At 42.0% G+C, this 26,483-nt stretch overlaps 2 protein-coding genes across 4 annotated transcripts; one reads left to right on the top strand and one right to left on the bottom strand.

The window, feature by feature from the left end:
* LOC111270067 (epithelial sodium channel subunit beta) lies at positions 1 to 6,191 on the bottom strand. Its single transcript, XM_022850069.2, has 8 exons — positions 6,080 to 6,191; positions 5,652 to 5,822; positions 5,282 to 5,409; positions 2,666 to 2,786; positions 2,333 to 2,408; positions 2,070 to 2,175; positions 460 to 617; positions 1 to 275 (listed from the first exon to the last, which is right to left on the bottom strand). The coding sequence occupies exons 1-8, from the start codon at positions 6,189 to 6,191 to the stop codon at positions 122 to 124; spliced, it is 1,026 nt and encodes a 341-aa protein (XP_022705804.1). The 3' UTR covers positions 1 to 121.
* Positions 6,192 to 19,541: 13,350 nt separating this feature from the next.
* On the top strand, positions 19,542 to 24,351 carry LOC111270068 (uncharacterized). Of its 3 annotated transcripts, none has more exons than XM_022850072.2 (4): positions 19,542 to 20,384; positions 21,676 to 21,878; positions 22,369 to 22,416; positions 23,958 to 24,351. In XM_022850072.2, exons 1-4 carry the CDS (start codon positions 20,222 to 20,224, stop codon positions 24,210 to 24,212), a joined length of 669 nt encoding a protein of 222 aa, XP_022705807.1. In that variant the 5' UTR covers positions 19,542 to 20,221; the 3' UTR covers positions 24,213 to 24,351. The 3 variants fall into 3 exon arrangements, with proteins under 3 accessions (XP_022705807.1, XP_022705808.1, XP_022705805.1); XM_022850070.2 differs by having other exon boundaries at positions 19,546 to 20,384; positions 22,369 to 22,569; XM_022850073.2 differs by lacking the exon at positions 22,369 to 22,416.
* The last annotated feature ends 2,132 nt before the right edge of the window (positions 24,352 to 26,483 follow it).

Below are 26,483 nucleotides of genomic sequence, written 5' to 3'. Positions count from 1 at the left end.
CTTACAGATCTGAACAATGCCTCACTCTATCAGTACATTGATTTACGCTGGTTTTTTTTTCGCCTAGACTACACATTTTACACTCTACTGAATAAATTGCTTCATTTTTTTAAAATGTTTTTCAGCGATAAACGAGCTGGGGGCCACTTGCGCTCTTCAGCTGAAAAAGCTTGACGTGTTGTGTTTGTTTATCTATGGCAGGCCGCGAAGTGGTCTTCCGATCTTCTGTTTCTGTTGTAGACGCAACTGTTGCTATTGCCGATGTAAGTTGGACACTGAAAAGTTCGCAACAATGTCTAGCATGGGAAGGCGTTTTCAGGCGAATCGGTAATCGAAAATGCTCTTACTGATAGAACCTAACAACTATAAATGGAGTTATTTTTTACTATGTGCGTTCTCTGCTACATAATACTGTAGATTATGTCGAGTATTTCCGGTTTGACACAGCTAGACACATACATTTTCGTCGTAAGGTGCCGTTGTTTGTGCAACTTCCATAGAAGCTCATTTAGTCCAAGAAGCACTGAAAGCAGGGAGAATCCAAGCCATATTCCGATGTACCCGCCCATGCACCCGAACATCTCGACGATTGACAAGGTCGGTTGGTACTCAAGTATCTGATAAGGAAACGTACCGGACGGAAGTACAAGAAATGAAACGAAGTACTATTGTACTTTGATGAAATGCTCCTATGAATCACTTTACATTAGATAGCACACAGTGACACACGGTGATGCAAGCGAATCGAAAGAACAGGCAAAAAAAAAAATAGAATATTTCTTCAAGCTTTCACCGGCGTCCCTTTCTGATTGAGCACAAACAGACGGAGAAATACTGTTACATGTATCTAGAATATGAACTATCTATTACCAAAACTATTGTATATCAGGATACTCGCTGGTAATTTACCAACTCGTCCAGCGCTTGAGGGGGTTAAGAAAAAGAAATAAGATCGTTTTTAAATCCCCACTGCTAGAAGACGAACATCTACGTTATGTCTGCGGGTATCTATAACTATGAGCTGGTTGATTGTCATTAGAGAATAATGAGTTCGGAGGCAAAGATATCATTTAATACCGAAAATCAACGCTCAGTTGTTAAAAGTGACGCATCGAACATTGATTAAAGCATTAAGTAAAAAGGCCTTCAGCAAACCAAACGTTGGCTATTGGTGCTATCACGTAGGAATTGAAGTTCGAAGGTCTTAGATTGCAAAGAAAACGAGTACACCTTTTAAGTTTCAAAGCTGCTGTTATCGCAAAACTTTTTAATTGAAACCGAGCACGGACAATGCGATTCCTGTCGGCCCAATGAGGATCCCTCAAAGCACGTATTACCAAATTGTAATGAAAACGTTGGAAACAGAAAAGTAGATTGTTCACAAACTGAGCCCAAGAGCCCAAGGTATAAACCCGTGTTTACCTTACTTTAAAAATAACTTGGGTAATTATTACCAGCAGAAAGCCCGTTTGGGGCACACCGCCCGTCGTGGATGAAGCATGAGTGAATCTGACCCCCCAGTCAAACAGAGATCAAGTAAGAGGATGGCGGTGGCAGTGCAGAGTAGATTCGGGCGTAAGCTGATGCTGATATTCATAACGTCCATGTTAAGTGTCCGTTAATACAACGGTCGCATGGCAAAGTGCGGCTATTCGAAGGCAACACTAGACAACGTCAGCTCCGCGCCTTAGTCACGGTCCGAGTTAAAGAAAACACAATCGAGCGACTACTGCAGGCCCCATATTTTCTTGATTTAGGTCTGCTTCCATCTTTTCCATTCTAAAGGAGAGAGTAGGTGCCGTGACGCTCTGAGCAATCGATAACGGGATTAGGTATGGCAATGCGAATTACAAGCAGATGTTGCGTTTACTCTAATGCATAAACGATAAAAAAAAGTATCCAATATACACCAAGGGATCATTGGTACAGGTTATATAACTTAAAAGTTACTCAAATGTTCCAGTGCGCTAAATAGCGTTGGACAATTTAACGACATGCGCCCTATCTAACGGTTGTTGTGCCTATAGAACAGACTAAAAGAGACATCTATACCTCAATTTGCTAAATACCTTTTGTGAATATGAAGCGAATTTCACGGTGTAACGGAAGGATTTACGGCTATTTTCGGACTTGTCTTCTGCAAACGATGTTAAACGTACGTCGTAGATGATCTCCCTGAAAGGCGTCGAATAAGTCAAATAAGCAAAGTAGCTAGTTGAAATGGCCTGATCGTATGGTGCCCATAGGCAGAAATAGACTGCTTCGAAAAATATATGGAAAAACATGCTTCGAGCGTAGATCTCGCCCATCGACACATTTGTGAAATACTTACTCGCACGGCGCCTCGCATTTTTTGTCACATTTGGCATAGACTCCCGGAACACTTGCAGTTGTCCGCGAACACATCTCTTTAAGTAAAAGATACCAATGCAGAGCTTAAGTCTGTGCTTTTCCAGTCTCAAGTACTAGAAAGTATAGTTATATATAGAAAGTAGAAAGGAATAATTCTATTATGTAAAAGCTATTTTGATATATCGGACGGCCAATAGACCGGCCGTCAAATGGGAACACATAAAAATAAGTTGCGTTGCCACATCTGGCACTAATATGAAACGAGTTTATGTCTACTTTGAAGTTTGAAGTCAGAGCATCACCGGCTAATTACCGTCTCGAGCCATGTCGCAAAAATGCACTCCTCCCTGAAAACGATGCGCGAATTCATTGACGGTTCGAACGCACCCGCATAGCCTCAATTCGATTTCCATGCGACACTCTTGGATACAGAGCTGAAACAGTATAAACGTCATTGAAGTCGCCGTTGCCGACTTGAGTTTGCTACGTCCGCAAGGGATCGTTTCGCAGTGAGTTACTAGGCCTACCTCTTAGTAAATACTACGTCAATACTCAGGATAGTTGGCGCTCACAATGTGCTCTTTGTCAAAGTAAAGCTAAAATTATAGCACCGTGTATGACGTCGAACATAACCTGTTGCCTTTATAAATTAGCTAAGCGTGACTAACTAATTAAGGATTTTATGCTGCACTACAGGCAAGTCTATTTGTAGAAGTATACGTTCTATAGATTTACTGTAATAGAGCAAGATGGTTTATGCCGACAGGTATGTGGGGACGCGGCGGAGGGTCAGCAGCGAACGGGCGATTCAGCCGGGAGTAGGACCACAGCTCATAAAGAGCAAACGAGAGGCTGTTGAATACGTTCGTTGCCCATTGTTTATCTACATCGTTTCTGCCTTTCTTCTCAGTCTACAGCACTTATTCCCGTGCAGCTGATTGTGGCTGTGACGTCGGGGAATGTTTTATGTTGGCTGTTATCTGCTAGTCGCCACCTGCAGGTAACCCCGTCACCCGGCCACACGCAGACAAACATGAACACAAAAAAGTGCGTTGGAACCCCTGCACTCTCGAGTTTGCACCTGCGCTCGCTCCCCGTATACTACGTACTAGGCACGACTGGCTGGCCATGGATGCCCCTGTACGTTGATGTCTTCGGCAACAGTGGCAGCGGTAGTACAGAGTGAATAGGGCCTGGCATTGTCGTCGTCGTCGTATCCCGTCTCTCATCATTACTATCGTCTCCTGGTATTCCATACAGTTTCCTTTTCTCTCGCCGTTTCGATGAACCAACCCCGCTCTCGTCGTATGGGTACGTGTTAAGCAGGCACAAAGAAGGCCAGCATCGTGCAAGCCCACACGGTCTCGTATACAAATAAACGGACAGACCGTCACAGGCCTAGACTCAGTTAGAAGGGCTCTGTTCCTTGTTCCTCACCTTTTCCTTGTTTTTTTTTCCTAGGTCGACCTCTGCCGTTGTGCTCTCACGCTCTCCTGCCTGTTTTACTCACTTGTAATGCGCTCGCTATAGCCGTTTCTGCTGCTCGATGCGCGACTAGCGCCGACCGCACATCTATCTGCACTATGCTAATAACAATAAAGCAAACGGCAATGGCGACCCACGTCACCCCATACCGAGAATGGGTCGGTTAGACATAGAGCACGCAGCAACGAGGCAGGCAACATCCCCTATTCTGCCCCGGTTGGCCCATCCCGGACTAACGTTTTGTGCAGCACAGCAAATTCATACGTCCCAGTACCTGTGTACATACATACGTTCACACATACACTTCGACTCGAAGTAGACACCATCATCGTCATCTTAGGCGACTACCTATGGACTGTAGCACCCATTGCTGTCAGGGGTAACAGAATAGTTGTCGGTGTTGGGGTAACAGGGGGAGGGGGATCGACATTCGGAGCCATACACTCGCTTCAGCCGTAGTCGGTCGTATTGTGGTTTGATTGTGTGCTCGCTATTTGTTGCAGCTCTTCACGATGTTGTGATGTTTATTGCCGTTGGATGGGAAAAAATATGATTATCACTCTCATTGAATTTCTCATATTCTGCCTCTCCTGATAACGCTCTTATACCCTCTTTGCAACCGAACAGCGGAAACAGCATGTCTGTGTACAGCAATCGTAGCGCGGACGGAAATGCCCGCCACGCGTAAAGGGTATGATGCCAACTTGCTTGCAGCCTTAGTGCTTAGCCTAAAAACAACGGGATGTCAGTCAAAGGCGGTACCCGTTGAAGTAGAAAAGGGGAGATGGCGGACTAGACAAGATCCATTGGGCCTTGTTAAAACTAATACAGATGTTTGAGTAGCTGTTACTGCTGGTTTACGTGGATAATTAACAATCACTGAACGGACAGTCATCATAAATGAAGATTTTGCAAATCTAAAGATTCTACTCCTAAAATATGTAAATATATCTAATGGATCTCACAGCTGAAGTGGATCGAGAGTAAGTAAGAGATACATTACTGCCCCTAACAAGCGATGCACACCTGCCCTAACGTTGGGCTAGACGTGGAAGAAGAAAGTGAATCTACGTTTATGGGCTTATTCGGTAGAAGTAATAAAGCATTAATGGACGAAGACATTTCGCTCAGATTTGCCTAAACGGTAATCGGCCTATGTACGGCCACGATTCTCCGACACGTGATTAGGTATTATTCTTACATATGGCCTTTTGGACCCTTTTTATTCTGACACATCAGCCAAAGAGCGATTCGAAAAACTGGCAGAGATAAATCGAGTCCCCCCTAGTGATCAAATCTTATTTCATAATGTTAAACCAAAAAATAGCGACCTTTGCAGAGGAACCTATCGTGATAATAATTAGAAAAGGCGTATGCCATAATAATCAAACATTAGTTCCTTTCGTAATGACATTACGTGATTAATGTGTTGTAGCAAACTCACATCCAGGTTGAGAAATCCATAGAAGGTGTCTTTAAAGCCTATTTTCTGGTAATCGACGCACTTGGAAGAATACGGCTTTGGTAAGCGACGAATTTTGTTTTGTGTCACGCTGATCGTGTAATCCATACCTGAAAATCCCCGAAAGCAACCACCGATACAAGCGCTACTATAGAATATAACGTGAGCTTAGAACTTATGTGTCCTGATGTATCTTGAAAGATTCAAATGGCGAAATACAGTCTTTGTATATATTGTCAACTGTTTATAATAGTTCAAGCTGCATAAAGGTCATGTGCTAATTAATCATATACGATGTATATCTAGAGGAAGACAAGTTTTGTCAAATAGTACGGATAGAGGTGCCGCTTACCAGGTTCAATCATGATTGACGAAAGCCTCTCCGGGGGCACCATTAGTGGTTCATGGATAATTAATGGCAGCGTGTCTCCCTGGCGTAGACTCCATGTCGTGTTCGGGTTCCACTGACCAGAGACAGTTAAATCTGCGAAGTGGATTATTTCCTGGTAGTTATTGAGACATGCTGGAGTAAACATTAAATAAAAAGACCTCCGTATCACTCGTATAACGAACTGCTAATCGGTAATAGTTCGTTCGTTTATTCGGTGCAGACCGAATGTAACATCTGATTTTGTCATATGTTATTTGTAGCATGCTCATAGGAAAGAAAATAGTAGATTTAGTATAAATATAATTTTTAGGGATAATGAGAATACCCAATTGAACATAATGTCAGGTAGCTCATATGTATACTGTCTAGTTCGGTGTTTGTTAGCTCACCGTAATTCCAAGGTGTCTGACACGAGCTCATTGGATGGTTAACATTGTTATTTAGTTTCCGGTACATATCGATCGTGTAGCACATCTGAGACGGTAATCGGAAGTAGGTCATCTCTATGTTCGCCTGACATTCGAAAGAATCACACGAGGACACCGACGACCTGGCCGAAGATACACACGAACGAAATTACTCTACCTAATTAAATGTCAACACATATAAATACTGAGACGTCCTTTATTATGACGCAATACGGCTCACATACGTATACGGCTCGTGTGGTGTTGCAGGGTGTACACGCCGTGTGCCAACACTTGCCATCGATGCGTGTCTATGTACTTATAAACTCATGACAAATGATACAATGAAGTCAGCTGAACGTTCACCTGCATTTTTGATCGATCGGACGATTATTTGCTCCGGACCAGGTTCTAGACGCATCCTATTTGGAAAAGCAGTACCTCGATAGCAAAGCAATTATTCTTCATTTTTATCCGTCATTGTTGTGGTATCTTTGAAGAAGACTAGAACGTTCAGTTCATCACCGTATAAACCTTATGATACGCTTGTGTTGTTTGATTCTCGCAGTGCAAGTCAATGCCCTTAACTTTACAACGTCGGATTAAACGAGTCAAAGGATCATCTTGGTACCCACACGCATTGCTTCTAGCGCCTACCATAGTCTAATCAACTGCCATACGTAACTCGCGAAAGCGCCACTCATTCCAGCACGACCATAAGCGTTTCATAGGTCCATATGTGAGCCGTCTATTTCTTTTTTGCAGCTAATAACAGTAATAGCAAAGAAAAAAACAATCCCATTTACATCGGCCGAATTTGATAGTTACAACGGCTTTACTGGCCTCGACGAGCAGGCGAGACATTTCGTTCAAAGCTTTCATTCGTCCACAGCGTATGTACGCAGGTTTTCCGCTGTTGCGTTCCTAGCTATCGGCAGTAAGCTTGTCTGGCGCCCTAGCCTCCAGATCAACAGTATGCTAGGCCCGCGTGCCAGCTGACTCAGGCCAAATAGGCTGTATTGCCGAAGACGCGGTTTTGGTTGCCTTATCTGTTCAGCAGTCCAACAACTGGTTGAGCGAATGGCACCTACTCTCGCGAAAGCGCTTCGGCCTGAAAAAGTGATCATGAAACAAATCACGACCAACGGTGGCGATCAGGAATCATCGCAGGACGACGCATAGCACCGTACACAATGAGACGGATAATGTGAGCGAAATGAAAGGAGGACCGCATTGAGGCTCAGCGAATAAGAAACAACGATGAAACGATTCAAGTTAGCACAGATTCTCGTGCGCTCCGTCGCTCAGAATCATCCTCAGTCATCGACCGCAGGATCTACCTAGCCGGCCAAGGAGACCGCACGCGGTGTCCGCCTCTGACGAGAAGGAAACATGAGTGAGGGGAAGAAGAAGAAGAACGGACCGCTCGCTATCGAGGACACTCAAGATCGTTTCCAATAATATAATTAATGTGTTCAATAAAGAATTAAGAAGTAGAAAGACACAGGGAGGAAGAGAGAGAATGCATTGAGGATCGGAACGCTGTCATCGCTATTGCTTCTAAAGTAGTGCTTACTGTGGCATTCCTATTACTATGACATGATACAATGTTTGTTTATATATATATGTACAAGTATATATTTGTTAGTAGGTAAAAACTCAAATTCAATAGGTTCTTTTATTTTTTACCCACCTCATAAAACAGTTGAGCAGCTCGGAGGGTGAGTGTGCGCTAGACAGGCGAGATTTAACGTCCCACTCAAATTTGTTATGCCCACTTGGTAGGAGTAGCTCGTTCACGTCATGACAGCTCTCACGTCGAGCCCTACAAAGACGGACCGTATCTATCCTACGGGACATATTTTACATTGTACAATGACATGCGCTTTAATACAATTTCTGTTTTTCACGATTTTCTCCGTTAGTTTAATCGAACCAGTTATTAGGATGTTACTTTGTTAGAATCTAGTCGTCCTGGGACGTAATATCTTGAACGGTGCGTTATTACTCCGACCCAATTAGAAGACAACAATTGGCTATCAAACCCTACCGAAGGCAGTCTGAAGCCAGCTAGACTTATTCATTCTAGCTATTTTTACGTACCTCTCTTATTTAAGCTATGTTTTGAACAAAAAAAAAAAGGTTTTGAACTTCCTTCAGAGTCGTGTAGTGATAAAACGAGTTATATTTTTGTCCATAGCACCAATATGCTTTTATTTTACGCTAGGAATGACTTCTTAGATCATTCATATTGATACATGCTACGTGCCATTCGGACGGACTAACGTAAGCGTAATATATCATAGATTTGTATGGTATGGAGAAAATGTGTACCCGCTGGGAACACCGTTTGGTTGGTAAATACGTTGACTGGTCTGACGTCTGTCCTTGCTGGGTTTTCTAATTTTTCACTATGGCGGAATGGCTACACCCATGAGAAACGTATCTCTCAAATGAACGTACCAATGGCTTAGGCAAATTGTTACAGCTGGAAATAGGATATTCTTGCGAACTTCTTCAATCATCGTCACCGTAAAGGGATACTCAAAGTATATAGCCACCTGTTGAGAAAATTCATTTTCATTACGCTTTAATGAAAATAATTAGCAAAAAAATGAAAGGAAAGGTCATAGAACAAGAAAATCGACGAAATTATCTTTATCTATAAATTTTAATGATTTGGAAGCAAAAAGAAAATCAATTTACATTATAACCTAAATTAGCACCGCGCCGTTACTATCGCTGGGGCCGTAAGATGGATTCATTTACCCAAAATGGGGCCCCTAGCCCGATACGGTCATGCACTACATATAACTACAATGCTTGTTCTACAATGAATAAAACGCGTATTTGATAGGAAAAATAGTCGCAGTTATACATTTATGCTCACCATTTCACCACCTTGATAAAGGAAGCCAATAGCACAAACAAGCCATACTAAACAGCGAATGATCTTGTCAGGCTTAGAAAAGCGCATTCGCATTTTAGCTGGAGGTATCACTAGCGGTAAGTAAACTAAAGAGGAATAACCGGTCGAAGCAAAGATTGCACTGACATCCAAGGGTTACTTCGCCTGACTTCAAATGAGATCCATGGTAAAGCTAGACGAGCCATCCATCGTAAGGTAACGGGCTATCGATTTCGTGTTTCGCTGAATGATTACCTCAATTAAATCATATACTTTGAGCTGTGTATTTTACAATTCAAGTCGAAATTTCAGTTCAGGCAAGGCATAGCACGACAAGGGTCCTAAATACACAAAGGCCGTATAACAGGAATAAGAGCTAACATCTGTTGAAGGCTAATGTCGAGTGCTCTTTATAGTGTAGGGAAAAATAGAAACTGACTTAAACAACACCAAATGTATCTAGTTTAAGTATATTATAGACGTCTGCGGTTTCCTTTCTGGCCTTTTTGCAAGTTTTCATAAGCTATCAACTTTTCTATGAAACTCATCGGCTCAATCCTAATTAGTAAGCATACCCAAACCTTTAAGATGACAGCTATGAAGTTTTGTCACTGGCATAGCAATGATTGATGACTTGCACGCTTAGACGCCTGAGGAAGCGTGCCTTCTTGACGTCGCAGTATGAATATACACGCCTACCTGTCGTATTGGTCCACGCCAACTTTTCCGAAATTTCTACTAACGACCTTTCTAATCCATAGCTTCTCATTGATTTCCACGAACTATTGCACTCTCTAATACAATCTCCATCCCTAGAATATGGCCACAATAAACTCAGCTAGGCTACAGCCCGAACTTCTAAAATGTATTAAAAACCGACGTAACAATTACGGGTTGCATATAGTAGCCCCCAAACCAGTTTTGAATTAAGCAAATTTTTTATTCAGCTTGCTTAGGCGTTTATTGGGAATAGAAAGTTTGTTCAAACCAGACCCATTACACGTGGGACACAGATACGTTGCACATATGTGGTATTAGTGCCATTTGACTCTATTTAGATTACCAATTTGAGCTCAAGCTGGGAAGGTACAAGCTTGGTTCGATGCGCATGGCTGATCTTTACGGGCCCGATCACACCAAAAGCCGATTGCTTCAGTTTCTTACTCTTGAATGTCGTTTACAGATAAGTACACGATCACCCCCTGCTTTACTATGATGGGACCGTATCAACGATATTGACGTCACTGTTCAATTCGCTGCAACGACGGACCGTCTGTCCAGTAGAAAATAGTTGTGGCAACCCCCTAGACTTATTCATGAGCCATTGATGTAACGATTTCGCCTATCAACTTAGCTTCCATTCACTTTGAATATAAATGGCATATTTCTTAATACACCTCTCGCTGAATCTCCCACCCCCAACTGTTCTTTTTGTTGCTGCCGACGCGATTATAACTCGAAGATTTTGGTAACATCAGCCTCCCAACAACAGACAGAATGAGGGCGTTGGATAGAGGGTGCTGTTATTGTAAGGGGGAGTTATCAAGGCAAGAATCGAACAGTAATGCTGCCGGGATTCCTCGCTGAAGATGCTTCCCGTCAAGGTTGAGCGCGCCTGTGAAAAGTTCCCAGGCGTCGGAAGCAAGAACCTGGCTTTGACGAGAGCGAGATGCTAAGGCCATCCGCTCGATTTGAGAATGCCTTCTATGGATGCAAGTACGAGTGATTGTCGCTATACTCTAAATTATCTTCACTAGCGCGATCATGTATGGCGAAGCTGTACGGAGAAAGAAGGTCGAATATTCTGTGCATACTCTCACGTAGCCGTCATGGTTGTATTACACATACGTTCTATCCAAGCGGGTCGAGTGAGTTGGGAGAAAGGTCGACCAGCTAGCTCTTTTGAGTTAGCTGGTCGACCTTTCTCTCGAAAAGTGGCAATCGCTTGGGTAAAACGCGTACCGTTCGTTCGTTTTTGCAGCTCTACCATAAAGCCTATCAACAAAAAACGAAAAACATTTGGTCTGCGGGCATCAGTGACCAAAGTATTCCTAAGAGGTAATTGCCTACAAACGTCTTAAAGTTAAAGGGTGAGGTTTAAATGAAAAGAATTATAAAAGGTATGTGAAAAAAGAGTGGGCCTACATTTTCTTGCCGTTATCGTTGAGAGAATGAGTCTAAACTCGTATATTAGTCAATGGGCCTTTTATGCTTTTTTTTTTTTTGTCTCAAAGACACTGCTGTGACTATGGCTAGAAAATTCTAATAATTTTCTATTAAATTAAGCTAAGATTATGACTTGTCTTCACTTGTAAGTTTTGCTACACAGAATAAAGTTAAATTCTGAATGGCACAAGCACCAGTGTGTCGACAAAACGGACTGGGTTCGATATGGGACAATTTCTTCGATGCTAATTTGACCGCACTGAACCCGTATAGTTAGACATAGATTTTAGTTGACAGATTATAGTAAATTCTAATTTATGATCGTGATCTTTTTCCGTGGGTCGACAATAATGCGTTACTTAAACGATACATCATGCTAATGAAGTCGTCCTATCAATAACTACTAAGTACGATACGTTGACAGAAACGACATGAGCTACAATAGCTGGAAAAATATATGTTATATAATTTTCTACGAAGTTAATTATACTCTTTGTTTGTAAATACATACCAACGTCAATTTTGCTATGTGGCTACTATATGTTCTTTACAAAATGATCATCAACTGCCCATATGTTTCCAAACTGAGTTTTGCTTCGTTCATTTTTAACGAAAGGCCGATGAGGTACACGAAAAAGTAGCCCCACACAAAGAGTATATCTGACCCTCGTGCGTCTTAGAAATCATCAAAATCTTACCTTTTTTAGATAAAAACGAAGCGTTCCACTCTCTCCTATACCCTCATTCTCCCCTGCTTGGTTGCTTGCTTGCCAATTGGAGAGTCAAACAACGTCACGACCAGCCACTGCGACTAATTTGCATTACTTGAGTTATTTTATAGTGTTTCCTGATAGGATCGAAAACAGTACTGGCAGTATTGACGCTGGAAGACCTTCGGCAGATAGTTTCTGTCGTTAGTACTGCCAGTCCCCCTCCCAAAGTTTGTTCACTTTCCAAGAAGGTTTTCGCCCTAGGGGTCTCTGCTCATGGCATCTACCTCTACGCAGAGAAGAGGGAAGTGCACTGCTTGAAACGCTTACACGCGCTCTTCAGTTGACAAGCTTTCCAATGTAGTACACTCTAATACCTGCAAAATTACAATGTTCCTTGTTTCCGAGTTGATTCACTGGGCAATGGACCTCGTGCAATACGACTTTGATGCTCAGGCATCGAAACGAAGCCTAACGTCGATAACCTGCAGCGGTTAGAAATCGACTTACCTGTGAGTTGCGTATTTACGCTGGGTCAATTACATCGCGCTAACTGCTAAGTCTGCGGCGGGCCCCGGTAATGACTTTAGTTCAGGAAGGTGGCTGAATCGACCTGCGAAACCAGGACGTTATTGGTGTTGAGCGAGCCCACTCTTTGACATCGTGCATCGTCGAAACTGGAGCCGGTTTTTTATCAGTCTGCCGAGCCTGAAGTGTTTACTTTCTGATAACAGAGAGTTTAATAGAAAGTCGTTCGGGTTTACTAAGGGCTATCCACTGTTTAGCGTTACGCTATTCCTCAACACGTGGAATATAAACGAATTATGTTTCGTAATTATGTTCCTAGTTGCGGGGTTTCGTCAAGCATAAAGTCGAATTAGTAGCGCCGTCAGTTTTGACTTTGAAATCTTCGCTTTTTTTGTGTGTCCTTGTTCGTTGTAGCGAAAACAGGCTACTGCAGTAGTTCCATTCATCACTTGGCAACTCGTCATGTAACAGGCCAAGCTCTGCCTGCTGTTTCGTATCGCATATAAAACCGTGAACGCAAATTATCCTTCGCGCCTCTCCAAAATTGTTTTGCCCATGATGATTAACGGCACTTAACTGTCATTGTGGTTCTACGATCGACTGAAATTAGCACTAATGCGAGCTCACTGAAGCCTTCGTGCAGGAATAGCATTATCTCGATGAGCTGATGATGCTGAACTCACCAGCTGTCATTTCCTTGCTTGACCGTATAATGCGAATTTATCGGTCTAACCTACGACAATAGGGGCATAGCAATCCGTATGCCTGCTCTTTTATGTGCCCGTCAATGCACGATTTGTAGCATTTATCAATACGAATTAACACCGCACCCGGTAAATGCTTCGACGCGCAAGTAGGAGAGAATTTCGACAAACAATGTTCAGAATTTTTGCATTGATCTGTGAAGTGTTGATAGGCCGATTTCTATTGCTATGGAACTTCACTCTCGTTGATCAGACAAGGTTCGTCCAAATGAAGGGTCCTGCTTCTGCTAACAGGTATTTTGTTTAAACGGATACTGTTTATTGCCTGATTCACCTACCAAGACTTGATTACGTAAAGTCAGCACGAATCTAATCCTCAATAGTTATTCCAGTTATGATAGTTCATGAATGAATACACGAATCACCCTCAATATTGTTTAGACAATAACTCTCATTCAAAGGCAATTTATATTACTTTGGATGCATATAACCAGGTTGAATAAACGACCCACCTGTCTGGCCTTGGTTGCTCTATACCCGGTTATTACTTCTACATTTTTGTATATAATCGTCTATTGATAGATACGATTCAAAACGCTTGTCGTTTTCTAAATGTAACACTACTTCCTACCATTTTAAACGGAATATTGAAGAAAAAAATCGTCTAGGCGGTGTCGACGTCGCAAAAACGACGGCCATTACTAATATGGAATCTGGAAAATCGCAGACACTGTCCAATGATTTCGATGTTTCTCCAATAGATAGGTCTTCGGTGTTTCGCAAAAGTTGAGGAACAGCGCTTCCATTAAATCGCATTGAACTCCAGCACCGTTCGTAACACACAGCTATCAGCACCCTACTTGATCGGGTAGCCGAAAGCTTAATTCGGCGGAAATAAGCCATTGACACAAAAGACAATATAGAAATTCGTCGTCTATATATCGTAGCCGTCGCATGGGGAAGATACCGTAACAGGGTTACGGGTTCGATCTGTACGTTGCGTCATTTCGTTGACCCCGAGTGTCGAGTAAATGTGTCGCTATAGGTATCTTTTTCAACTTTTTATTTGGAAGGAACCTATTCGATGCAAGTACCCGTGATCAACGGACGTTCGCCTCTCTGTTTCGAATTTTACGCCCGACATCGCCGTTAGGCATTCCATCAAAATAGCTTCCACCGCGCCCGGATTTTACCCGGATTCGAACTTACGTCTCCCACTACAGAAGCTAAGAGTGCATTTCCTGTATGAATCACACGTCTATGTGCCTGCGTCTTTTTTGCTATCTGTAGTTATTCTAACGAATATTACTTGGGGCTGTTTTTTGGGTCCATGTTTCATTTTGGGTGTATTGGTGGTATTGGGATACGGACTGCTGGCACTATGGATCGTTTTCTCTCACTAGACAGATATGTCACAACTGTCAGTATTTCACTCGTTACTAACATTTGCTACACATAACAACTGCCATAAGATGCGTGGATGAATTAGCCTGTTAAAAGTAAGATTATTCTGCAATTTTCGAAGATAGCTGTTTGCGTTTTGGCTACCAGGTTCGATTAAAATGCCATCCATCTCTGGCAGTGAGCAACACTTATCACCGTTTAAAAATTTTCAGAAATTTCCTTTTGAAACAATCTGCTGGACGCGAACGATATTTATTATCCCGCTTATTATTACTTATAAATCTAGTACTGTGCACATAAAAAATGTTGACCCATTTTAAAGTTCTAAGTTAATAAAGATTTCACTTTTTAATGTATGTATAACAATTAATTTTTTTTATATTTAAAAACTCAGAGGTAGCATGACGTTGACGTACACTTCCTCTGTTATATGTTCATCTCAATAGATAAAAAAAAACATGTAAAAGAAAAGTCTATATTGCACAACGCGTTGCTACATGCTGAATAGAATGCAAAAACCGTACATCGATGGAATACGTTTGATTAATATGTATGGGATAAATATGTTGGTAAACAGTTTCGCTCACTTCTTAACGACCGATTAGAATGTAATATAACTAGAGTAGAGTTATTACATGATAAAAGTTACAATTTTGATGTAGATATTTGTTTTCATTGTCATTGCAATACGCGTCCTGCTCTTCTAAACTGGTTTAATCGCACAGTAAGGATGCAATATATCTAATCGTTCTGCAATGAACCGGGCTTGCCACGTCTTCTACGTGACCTGGGACATACCTAATGATGCAATACTGGCCGAACTGATGAGGACACGTTGTTAGCTTCCTTGTTTGACTCTTTACGGGGTGTGATATTGCCTCAGAGAAAATGGGGAAGTATCCACAAGCGATTCTGTTCATTCCTCTATATCATGGCCGGAAAATTCGGTAGTTATGCTCGTGCGATACGCACTAAACCCCTTCGGCTCAATTGGCCCGGTTGAGGACAAACGGGGTATCCTAGGTCTCCTCTTACACCTCCGATAAGATACCCGTCAATGCATAATTTACAAAAATCGAGCTACAGGCTGTTAACGTCACTGTGGTTATCTGATTTTTACGCAAGTGCTTTCGAACAAATTGGGCAACGTTTGCTATTAGCCTTGTAAATCTCTGCAGAAGAAATGCTCCGATCCTTATTGTAAACGAGTTATATCAGGTTCATTGTTCAAACGAATGCATTGGTACATAGTATCGTTTCGTGTCATTCAACGGGAGAGGACAGTGACATTTTCAGATTTGCTATTGTGATTATCACCCTTTGAGCTACCAAAGTGGCTGGAACATTTACTGCCGTCTTCTAAATCGCTATCCAAAATTTTCTTCACAACCATAGGCTCTTCACGTGACATGAATCACCTGCGAAGAACGTACTGTTCTAGTACTCCACGATGCTGTTTCCTGCTATCAACTTTGATTAGAGACACGTAAAGGTCTTCGATATTTTTGAATCTTCCTCATAACCAGAAGATTAACTGCAAGGGCGCTCACAGTTTTGCGGGATTCATTTCTGATGTTATTCAATCCTCGTTCGCTCATTTATTAGCGGCTAAAATTTACGTTTCCTCCATAGGTGCAATGTTTTTCCACTGCCGTCAAACCTATGTCCGACGAAATCATACAACATTTCAAATTCGCACGACATTTAGTAAAATAAATAAAAATATAATTGTGAGTAAACTTGTAGATTGTATGTATTTCAAATTGATAGAGGGCTAAGTACTTAATTCTTATTTTTGGTATAACTCTTTGTCACTTCCTCGCATCACGAAGCGTCTCTTTTCCCTACGAAATTCTTTCCTCAGCTAATTTGTGTGCATGTATAAAATGGCGTGCTGTCTACTAACAGCATCTAAAAAGTGAATTCATGTCAGCGCGTACCCAAGTATATAATGATCCGTCTTTCATCTACCTGATACAAATGCATATGTCCTCGATCTGTTTCTTTCGACGATCCTACCGTCAGAGGGCCTTGTCCAACCTCAAGCAGGAAGGACTAGAAGAAGGCCTTTCGCACGGTGGCCAGTGAATGGCAGGGAAGCTACTGATGGCAAGAGGACTATGGCCGTCAAAGACTTGAAGGCGCCCCACGATAGATGGACATGCCGGGGGTGATCATGGCGTGCGTCTCGCAGATTGGCGCACCCCCAATGTGGGAGGTGAAATTTGAGACGGTACTTTGGCCGGCGGCGGGGTCGACTCATGGACGGTAACAGTGGTAGTGATGCCGACTATCGGATCGACTCGGCTCGGGTCAGCCAGCCGTCCGTCCGCCAGATGTGTGTGTACTGAGGAAAATGGGGGATGGGGTGAGACCGAGCTGCGATACCGAAAGTACGAAAGAGAGAGAGAGACAGCGAGATAGATAGATGGGAGGCAAAGGGCCGGGTAGCGCCAACTGAACGGCGGTCGGTCCACTGAGAACATGGCCAGATGTGGTCAGCTCGGCATAGAGCATCGGCGGGCGCAAGCTGTCTACAACCAAGAGCCACTAAAGAGCACCCAGCGCTACTGGCTGGGCAACGCTGGGTGCGCGGAATGAACGAGAGACGAGGAATGAGCCGCCAGTGAGAGCAACTAGCCAGCGCTAGACGGGTAACGTCGAACCTCAACCGACCAGAGGACACCGACCAAAACAACACTTCGCCTGCGCTTGATGCAACTTGTATACCACTAGCTTAGCGACGCAGCGGTCCTATCAGGGGGCAAGCCATCTCCATCACCATCCAAAGTCTGGCCGCAAGGACTCCTGCAAAACACAAAAAAAAAGCTAGAGAAAGCGTTCTCGTTCGGTTCGTTTTACCGGACGGTCATACTAACCCACTAAGCCTTTTCCGCCCAACTGCTACCCGCCTGTCTGCCCGTTAAGATTCACTCGGTGTTCTACCATCGGTTACAGCAGCAGAAGCTGCAAGCATTGCATTCCTGTAACCAATCAGTCCGGATAAGCTGTACCAAAGAGCATGACAAGCTAACGGCAACATCGATTACGTCATCCATCCAACAAATGCTCCTACAGCTGAGACGTCCGGTCTCGTCCTGAATAACCTTTCAGTCTACAGTCGGCCATCAGGTAAACAGTTGACGTAAGCACCCACCTATAATATCGTCAGAAACAGACATCAGAAGAGATAGGAGTCCAAGAAAGAAGCACGGACATATCGATGTCAACGCCATAACATCTTTCTTACGCTTTCCATGTCCAACGTGCGCTTATCACCTTGCTGTACTCTTCCGTTGCATACAGGCTGGCTGTCCTCGCTCGCTCGCTTCGACCCCTGGGAATCGCTGCTGACACAGTTACGTAAGGAGTTTCGTGTCTGGTTCACTTTACGCGAGTGAGAAGAATGGCCGTGAGATGGGTACGGAACCTATGACAGATAAGTAGATGCACGTAATGCTTATGACCGACGGTAGCATAAAACTATACGGGAGCACATTCCAACATAGAAAGACCTCTTATAGTAAAAAAGTACACCGTAGTTAACCCTTGGGGCGATGGTTGATCTAAGACGTTCGTAGCGTAGCTTAGCGGTTGGCGATCTTCAAAAGCCGCATATAGTCGACTTTATATTATTAGGATTCCTTTGACATGTGCTTTGCGTTGGCACCACCCGCTGAATAGAAGCATGTTACTGAGACGATACACTCAGAACAAAAATATACTATAGAAAAAACCTTAAATACACCTCCTTGACACAATTAATAACAGAAAATGTCATACGGCTTTGAAAATTGTTTCTTTCGAAACTAATTATAGAGATGATTTTTAATTGTAACCATTGTTGCGATAAAGCTAATCCTGAAATAATAATAAAAACGCTGAAATTGATCGGACAGTAGAAGATATTGTATGCTATTTTGCTAGGCTTTCGCAAAGACAGTTAGCTGTCTCTTCAATATAAATAGAAGGGAACAAGTGGCAGCTACCAGGATGTGCGTTAACGAGACGTAGGAATCCAACGCAAAGCTGAGCATCTCTAGAGCCCCCTTGTGGTCAAAGTAACCCCTCAACTTTTGCTACTCGTAGGTATTGTTGGAAAATGTCACTGTCATCTGAAAGGGAGAAGTTTCGTTGAGGGTATGTACAACAGCTGTTAGGCTAATAATAAGCTAAAGGCAGAGGCCGCATATCGACTATTGCAGTTAGAGCTTTACAGGCCAAGAATAATTTTACCAAATCCCTCATTTCGAGGATAATATGCATACTAAAATATTGAGTTAGATATCGCAAATAGCTAAAAGAGTCTCTCGGCCATATAATTGGATAGGTTACCAGCACAGAAACCTTGTGCTACCAATGAGCTAATATGTACGAAGCTACAAGCAGAGGCGTATTTTACTACATATAAGAGTCATTGTTAAACTCGTATTACTCAGTTGGCTGTGATGCTGTGTAGCGTACCGACGCTGCTATAAACGTATTCAGTGATTTCTATTGTAACTATAACGATTTTGTTTCAAGTTAAGTTTCAAGTTCTAAGTTTCAAGTTAAACTTTGTTTATCTATCTACAATAGTAACTCAACTTCACCGCTAGTTAACTATTGCGGCAAACAGTGGCGTATCAAACTCGTTTGTCCAGCAAACGATCAGATGCTGTTCAATGCCGGTCTTGTCAAAAGTCAACACTCGGATATCTGTACATCGGTACGAGTGTCACAAACAGCAAAAGACTCGCAGCGTGATAAAATAGTTTACTTACTTAAGTCTATGGCAGGAGACACTATATCGGAACAAATTATCTATCTAGCTCGGCATTATAGAGGCGAGGCACAGAGTTCGAGCGGCGTAAATGTCACTCGATAATAAGTTGCCTACGCAACAGCGGCTTTCAATTCGAGCATTAGAACGATCTCACTAATCCGCCGAATTACATCATGTCATGATAATTCTCGCCAGCAAATCGCCTGGTCCGCTACTTGGCGATGATAAAAGATGTTTCGACGATTTTCCAATTGTGACGACTATTGCCCTACCCTAAACCTACTGTAGTCTACTAAGGAACATATGCTGTGACCCATGAGTGACTCATACGTATAATGGCATTGGCTAGACAATATATTGCTCAACTAGTCATTGTACTTTAATCGTTATCCAATTATGTATAACTTACAGCAACAGTAATTTAGTCGCCTCACCTCAAAGAAGTCATCTTAACTATCCAGTCAAAAAAACCTAAATAAGTATACTCATTAACGCTGGTGTATGTAAATCGGTCCACGGGAAAAAAAAGACTACCACCAACATGCGGGCTCGTCCGGGATCGTCTCCTATGCTAGCCAAGTGTGACGTTGATTTTCTAATAAGTTCGTAACTATACTCGTACTATACGAGTAGCGGTAGCGTTAATGGCGGCGAAGAGACCCTCTCCGAGGGCAAGAAATCTTGTTTCTTATTGATCATCGGCTCCAAGATTGCCGCCTCAAACTTCTCGGGTCCGATCGCCATTTATTGGGACGACGGTGTTTGACGCCCTTGGTGACTAACGTGCGTCAGTGGACTAGCGAATATAGCTAGTTCGAATACGAGCTGCGCCCGGACGCCTGAATATCCTATGTTTCCTTACCATCCTTCTATGTCATGTATGTGATTGAAATATCGGTGACTTGAAGACACTCGGACTTTAAGACGCAAGTTCCCGAAATGGATACACGCTCCGAGCTCTTGAGAAAGCTCGAAGAAGCCGACATTGATGGAGCGAACACGAGTAGCGGTGTCGTGCGGGATTCGGAAATGTATGAAAAAATTAACTACATCATAGGATACGTGTTTCTCATGTTCACGTTTCAAATGGGCGCTATTTGCGGTAAGTTGACTGCACAGTGTCGACATCTATGTGTTTGATATATTTTGCATAGATAACTATTTAGTCTAAATCATTTCAACGCTATCTATGGCTGTTGAGACAAAGATTCTCCAGAATTCTGAGCGGCTTCGTACCGCTTGACGCGGTACGCATAGGCGATTCGTCACCGACAACAAAGCAGACGTCGAGATAGGATTTCATGAAGCGCTGCTCGCCGTATGTGTACAAGTGATTACTAGCCGAGTTCTAACGTAGTAATGTAGCTCTGGAGCATATGCTGCAGCTGCCAGAAAGGCAAAGAATTCAGTAAAAGACGTGCTGGATGATGGCCGGCAGCCTAAACATTTCCAAAGGTTTCGTGATGAATAGCTTCAGACACTGTCGATGAAGGGACAGTTTGTGTAGATTTAGCAGGAACTCGCTGATCAGATAGGAGTGATTCTAGAAGCGAGTTTAAATCGTTGAAGCTCTACAGGAAAGATAATACTATTTTCTGTATCGCATTGTTTACTGACACCAAGCAAGATGAGTTTTTACTAGGCCTAGGCGCAAAATATCATGAATTGGCCCGGAACAATCAGCTAAATTTTATACAACACGATATAGTCACAGAGATAAGACCTTTCGCGTTTTTCCTGTGATATAGAAAGAGCCCTATATTTGAATTTCTATAACCTTGTGAAATGATTTATACAAAACGATTAAACGGAACACATAACTTTGGCCGTACGAGGAAGCATCTTCCAGCTAAGCTGAGAACTTTAACTTCAGGTAGTTCATCGGCCAGCCTTTGCCAAAATGCCACATATTTAGATCAATAAAAAAATCCACAGACTGAAAAACGGTCCTTGGAAGACGAGGAAATCAGAAAGTAACATTTTAAAGCTAAGAAAACCATGAGCCGTCCGATAAACAGCAAAGGATCGTGATTCTTAATAGCAATTACCTCGATGATCGAGGTCTTCACGCAGTTTTCGAAAATACAGTTGACCATCAGTCAACTATATTTGTGAGAGCTATTCAGACGCACATTTATCACTATAGGATAGATTCTCCATACTATCAGGTAAAATCCATTAATTTTTCTTATACAAAACAATTGAGCCCTTTGATCGACAACTAGAACTTTATTAATTTATCATAGCTACTTAAATATACACGTATCAGACATTTCATAGTGTTTTCTCTAATAGTTGATATGTTTTAGACAAACGAAGTATTATTATGTACTTTCCGAACATCGTTCTAACTTCTAGTTCACATATACGTTCATGTCCGATATATTTACCAGGTACATTGTGGATTATTGAACGTAGTACTAACGCTGAAGACCGATTCATGGCCGCCGTCGAGTATCGTATGTCGGCCGTCACGTATTTTATAATCACCTCAATATTCACAGTATCAACCAGCCTATACCACAGTCGTTTCCCCTATAATGTCGTTATTCTGACCGTAAATCTCTCAGGCCTGGCCGTCGTTTTCTTGATCCAGGTAAGGAAAAGAATACTGATCGATCACTTTAAGGGTGTTGATTCTTTTAGATGATGCACTTCTGTAAGGTATGTCTAAACAACTTCAAATATTCTAAAACTAAAACGAGTTTTTGTTTTTCTATTGTCTTATAAACGATGTCCGATGAGCTATCCGAGATGTATATCTTATCTACTGTCAATATTCACTTAGTCACTAACTTATTCTAATAACTCTTGCATAGTTAATTTTTATCAGTTGATGATCACAGAAACCCAGGGTGCAAAGAAACGGTGACGAAGTATGATAGAATATTGTAGGAACTCTATCCTGGTTGTTCTCAGAGACTTCACATAAGTGTCGCTCGTGAAGTGAGCATCTTTCCTGCTAGCCTTCATGTGCAGTTTATAGATTTTTCGGACAAGTTTCTATCTTATTAGAATTAGTTAACAGAGAATTGTCAGTAATCCATGTACAAATGCACTTTGCTTTGTTATATCTGTCTAACCAGGTGCTAAGGTTTGGCCTGGAGCGTTCAAAACTGAGTGATATCCCAGCGGTACGCTTTGCATCCCTCTGCTGCATTTTACTTTCTGGTGTTTCATTTATGGCGCCGGTATTTTCGTCATCATTGATCGTGGGCTGTTTGCTGCGATTGCTTATCATATTTTCAACCATGATATTAACCCTGATAGGCTATCGACTCTACGAGGTAACACATTCCGTGAAGTTCACTGATTTAAGACATACATGTTTTTTACAGTCATCTAATATGAGCCTCTACAGATAACTCTGCTGACAAATCTAGAATTTATTTTAGTTTAACTTAACAGTGGACATTCTCTGAATAGTAAGGAAGTAGTCTGATTACTTCAAAACGATCGAAGGAGGCGACGCAGATTGGCAACCAGACATTTCGCGTACACGAATTCCTGGTAGTTAGCAAACGTATAGTGCAGAAATTGCTCACTAACCACAGGAAATGAGACTTCCAGATCAGCAACCAAACACGCAGGGGGACACGCAGGGTCACGACTGTGATCATTTTGCTCACGGATGGAAACTTCAGTCTTTCATTATAGATAGATGGCTGCAGGTGTGCTAATTAAATTGATGGAATCCATCTGTATTCCAAAAAACTTTTCGATACCTCGATCAGAGTTGAATACTCACACTTTTGAAAATTAGAATGTCTGTTTCCCGCACGCCGATGACCACATATGCAAGAGAGGTGTTCCAGAAAAAATGTGGCCAAAAAAATCCCAGCTGCGCGATGTGAGCCCCTTCCCCATAAAGTTCATGTTGTGAGCCTGATGATAGGTCAGAATAGAATGATCCTGCAAAGGCTGTACCCGTTCACGGAACGGTAGTAGTTGCGGAGTAGTTCACGGCATGCGAGAAGTTGGATTAACTGAGGATAGTGTCATTCAAAATTGTTTGGCCACCGAAGTTTGGCTTGCCATCGGCATAGTACAACTTGTGCCATGTCTAATAACATTATTGAATATTACCAATGTTACTTTGCTGACTATTTTATTGTTTGTAAATATGCCGAATAAGGAAACGCTGGGTCTATTGGATGCTATTAAAGTGTGTATAGGTAAATATCTCGAAAGTATGCATGCCGTCTTCTACGGAGCTGGCACTGCCCGAACGTTGGCCAAAAGTCAAGCTGAGAAATGCTTGGCACATTATTTAATAAATTCTTCCAGGAGAAAAGTTGTGCAGCCCTAGAAATAGGTAAACAGCCCGAAGGGGCTTTTTGAGCTAACCGACATTACATTTGTTCGGGCGGAAGCAATCTCTAGATGGATGCAGGTTATAGCAAAGCCGTTTTCTATTCTGTGCGAACGTAAACGATACAAAAGGTTACTTTAATTATTGTAGGAGTTATTGGTGGCCGTTCCTACCTGTTGTTACCACCAGTGATAGCGCCGATTTTGCTTAGGGTTTTTTTAAGGATCGTTAGTGTAGACATTTCCGGACTGTAGCCTTAGAAAGGTCGCTTAGAGTGAAAAAATTATCTAAATCCAGACAAGTAGCTTTAATGAAATAGTATTTTTAATATCTCTTTTTTTTGTCTTGCCTATTTATTAACAGGAATTCAGATTTTTATCTCTGTTTCTACTTTTCTTCGTACTACTTTACGTTGTTTGGCGTTCGGAACGTCTGGCTCGCGAAAAGCACGTGCATCATGCCAAAGAGCACGGCAGTAGAGACGCATTTGGTTTGTCTATGGAGCTTCCGACAGCAATTGACGTTACTCTTCAAATCCTAGCCGGACCATTGGCTGTCTTTACCGGACTTCTCGCCATGTCGGTAACTATGCTCTTACCTCAGCACCCGTGGCTTTGAGGTCATGTTCCGCACGGCCTACCAATGGTATATATAGATACACATATATATATATATATATATATATATATATATGAAAATACCAGAAAATTAGCTTTTTAAAAAATGTAAGTAAAAAATAAAAATTTGCTTTGAACGATTGGAATACTTCTTTTATGTATGAAAAATGCTATATTTCCTGACAGTTGTAAAAAAAATCTCTCTTGCTCTTCATCAGATTTTAGAATAAGTAAAATTCATGGTTACTGTTCAAAGCGTTTCATCACTACCCACCGAAGATATGAAATCTAACTGCTGTAACGGCTATGGGTCTAACCATTTAATGGCGGCACGACTCCAGCGAAATCTATTCACCGCTCTGAACGTAGAATGTACATCTTGTCCGAACGCGATACTGGTTTTTCTAATGACATGTTTGACTCCCTTGGCTATCGAATGTTTCGGAGGCCACGGAATGACCATGGTCACAACATGGAATAAATAGCTGTCATTGCAACGGTGTTTCATCTAGAGAGAGTTCGCTGAACTGACACGCTGAATAGGATCAGACCGGGACAGTGGCGGCGTTTACGTAGAAAAATTAGACGAGCTTGCTTATCTGGTACACACCATTGGCATAGAAAACTATACCGTGTACAGCTAACTTAATGTATTTTGTTTGATGCCACTGAGTACTGCAGCTTGTATATGATGCAAAATAAATACTGATAGGGGAAAAGCAACGCCGTGTTTGGCTAAGTCGGAAAGATCGCGCAGCACGACGCCAATGGAAAAAAACTATACAAATATAAAAGTGTATATATAAGTAATATGCAGATTGTAATATGGTCGAACTAGGTACAAGCGACTGGGGGTTAACTATGCGGACTGGGTCAGTTGACTGCGAAATCACGAATAGTTTGTGTATGGACAGGCGGTCTGTCCGAAACAGCCATATCATAAGCAGACTTAGAGATCTTATTCAGGTCTTTGATAACTGAATTTAACAATCAATCAGTCATTCAAACTGTGCTATATTTGTTCATCTTTCGTAGAGACTGATCCTTGAGCCAGTCGGCAATGGTCTTCGCGTTTAGTTCAGCTGCCATAACGGTTTACAATAGTCCCTATCGTCAATGACCTTATGCACTTGCGGTGGCAGGGTCGGTCTTGTTTCTAACTCCTTCAAATGGATCTATTGTGAAGCTAAATACGGTAGCCGCAACACCGCGTAACCTAGCAGTGATCGAATACTTAACCTCGGGCGATAAATAATAATTCAAACGCGATCGTGGTAGCCAGAGAGCGTGGTCGTTGACAAGGCCAGCGAAAACAAGGCTCCCTTACCTGACCGTATTAGGAAATCCGAAAGAAACTATTGGCTAGCTAAAGCAAACACAAACCTGGGAGAATACGAACCTTGACTTATACACGAAAAAAACTATAATAACATAATTAGAATCGGCCATTCAGAGAGAACATGCATAGTTGACAATAACTATTTACACTTTAATATCCCAGTGCAGCATGACAAACTTTTTCAGCCAACAGTTATTATCTATTGACAGTAAAGGTCAGACTAAATAGGCAAGTCCTGCATTGCCGGCTCGCCTAAGAGAGTGCGATGTTTTTTTGGCGTAGAGTAACACGTTACTATTTTTGAATAATGTTGTCAGAATTCTAGATGAAGTCTTCATGCACATACTGGACAAAGCGTACGGTGTACAAATTGCTTTGCTTCGTACAACTTCTTTTTTAAACTTTGTGCTTCCATTAACCGTTAAGTTGATGACAGTTTACGTAGAGCCGCTACTGAAACGGAGATTTACCACATATCTGAGCACCCTGAACAATAGGACGATGGGTCGTTTCGCCTTTGCTTGTCAATGCAGAATCTTGCTGAAGTAAAATTTGACTGTAAAGCGGAATGTTTTGCTAACTGTGAAAAGCTAAAAGCAGACTTTTGTAAAAAAAAAGACTAGCTTTCTGGTAATAATTGATTACTAACAATTCAGGTAATTTACTTTTAAGAGGATCATAAAGCACTTTCGTGACGATGATCGGAGCGGGTCAAGATGAGCTATGATATGACATATTGTACGAACATTAGACAAATGTACCAATTCGAGTCCAGATGGTGTTCGGGAAGGTGTGCATATCATATCGGTGTTGTCTCTTTATTACATTTATCTAATGAAGCATAAACTGATCGTGTATATTTTAAAATATCTAAGTAAACATTTAAAGTATCTATAAGTAAACATTGGGAGGGAATAAGTTGAACTTTATCAA

Source organism: Varroa jacobsoni, unplaced genomic scaffold (genome assembly GCF_002532875.2).
Source record: "Varroa jacobsoni isolate VJ856 unplaced genomic scaffold, vjacob_1.0 scaffold_1442, whole genome shotgun sequence".
NCBI lineage: Eukaryota > Metazoa > Arthropoda > Arachnida > Mesostigmata > Varroidae > Varroa > Varroa jacobsoni.
This window is presented reverse-complemented; position numbering and strand designations above follow the sequence as displayed.

Excerpts from the sequence above, each read along its gene's own strand:
- LOC111270067 (XM_022850069.2), bottom strand. The coding sequence starts at position 6,191 with ATGACCTACTTCCGATTACCGTCTCAGATGTGCTACACGATCGATATG. Across the intron at positions 5,823-6,079 it reads TCAGACACCTTGGAATTACG|CATGTCTCAATAACTACCAG; the intron begins GTGAGCTAACAA and ends TGTTTACTCCAG. Across the intron at positions 2,787-5,281 it reads ATGGATTTCTCAACCTGGAT|CTCTGTATCCAAGAGTGTCG; the intron begins GTGAGTTTGCTA and ends ATACTGTTTCAG.
- LOC111270068 (XM_022850070.2), top strand. The coding sequence starts at position 20,222 with ATGGATACACGCTCCGAGCTCTTGAGAAAGCTCGAAGAAGCCGACATT. Across the intron at positions 21,879-22,368 it reads CCGTCGTTTTCTTGATCCAG|GTGCTAAGGTTTGGCCTGGA; the intron begins GTAAGGAAAAGA and ends CTGTCTAACCAG. Across the intron at positions 22,570-23,957 it reads TAGGCTATCGACTCTACGAG|GAATTCAGATTTTTATCTCT; the intron begins GTAACACATTCC and ends ATTTATTAACAG.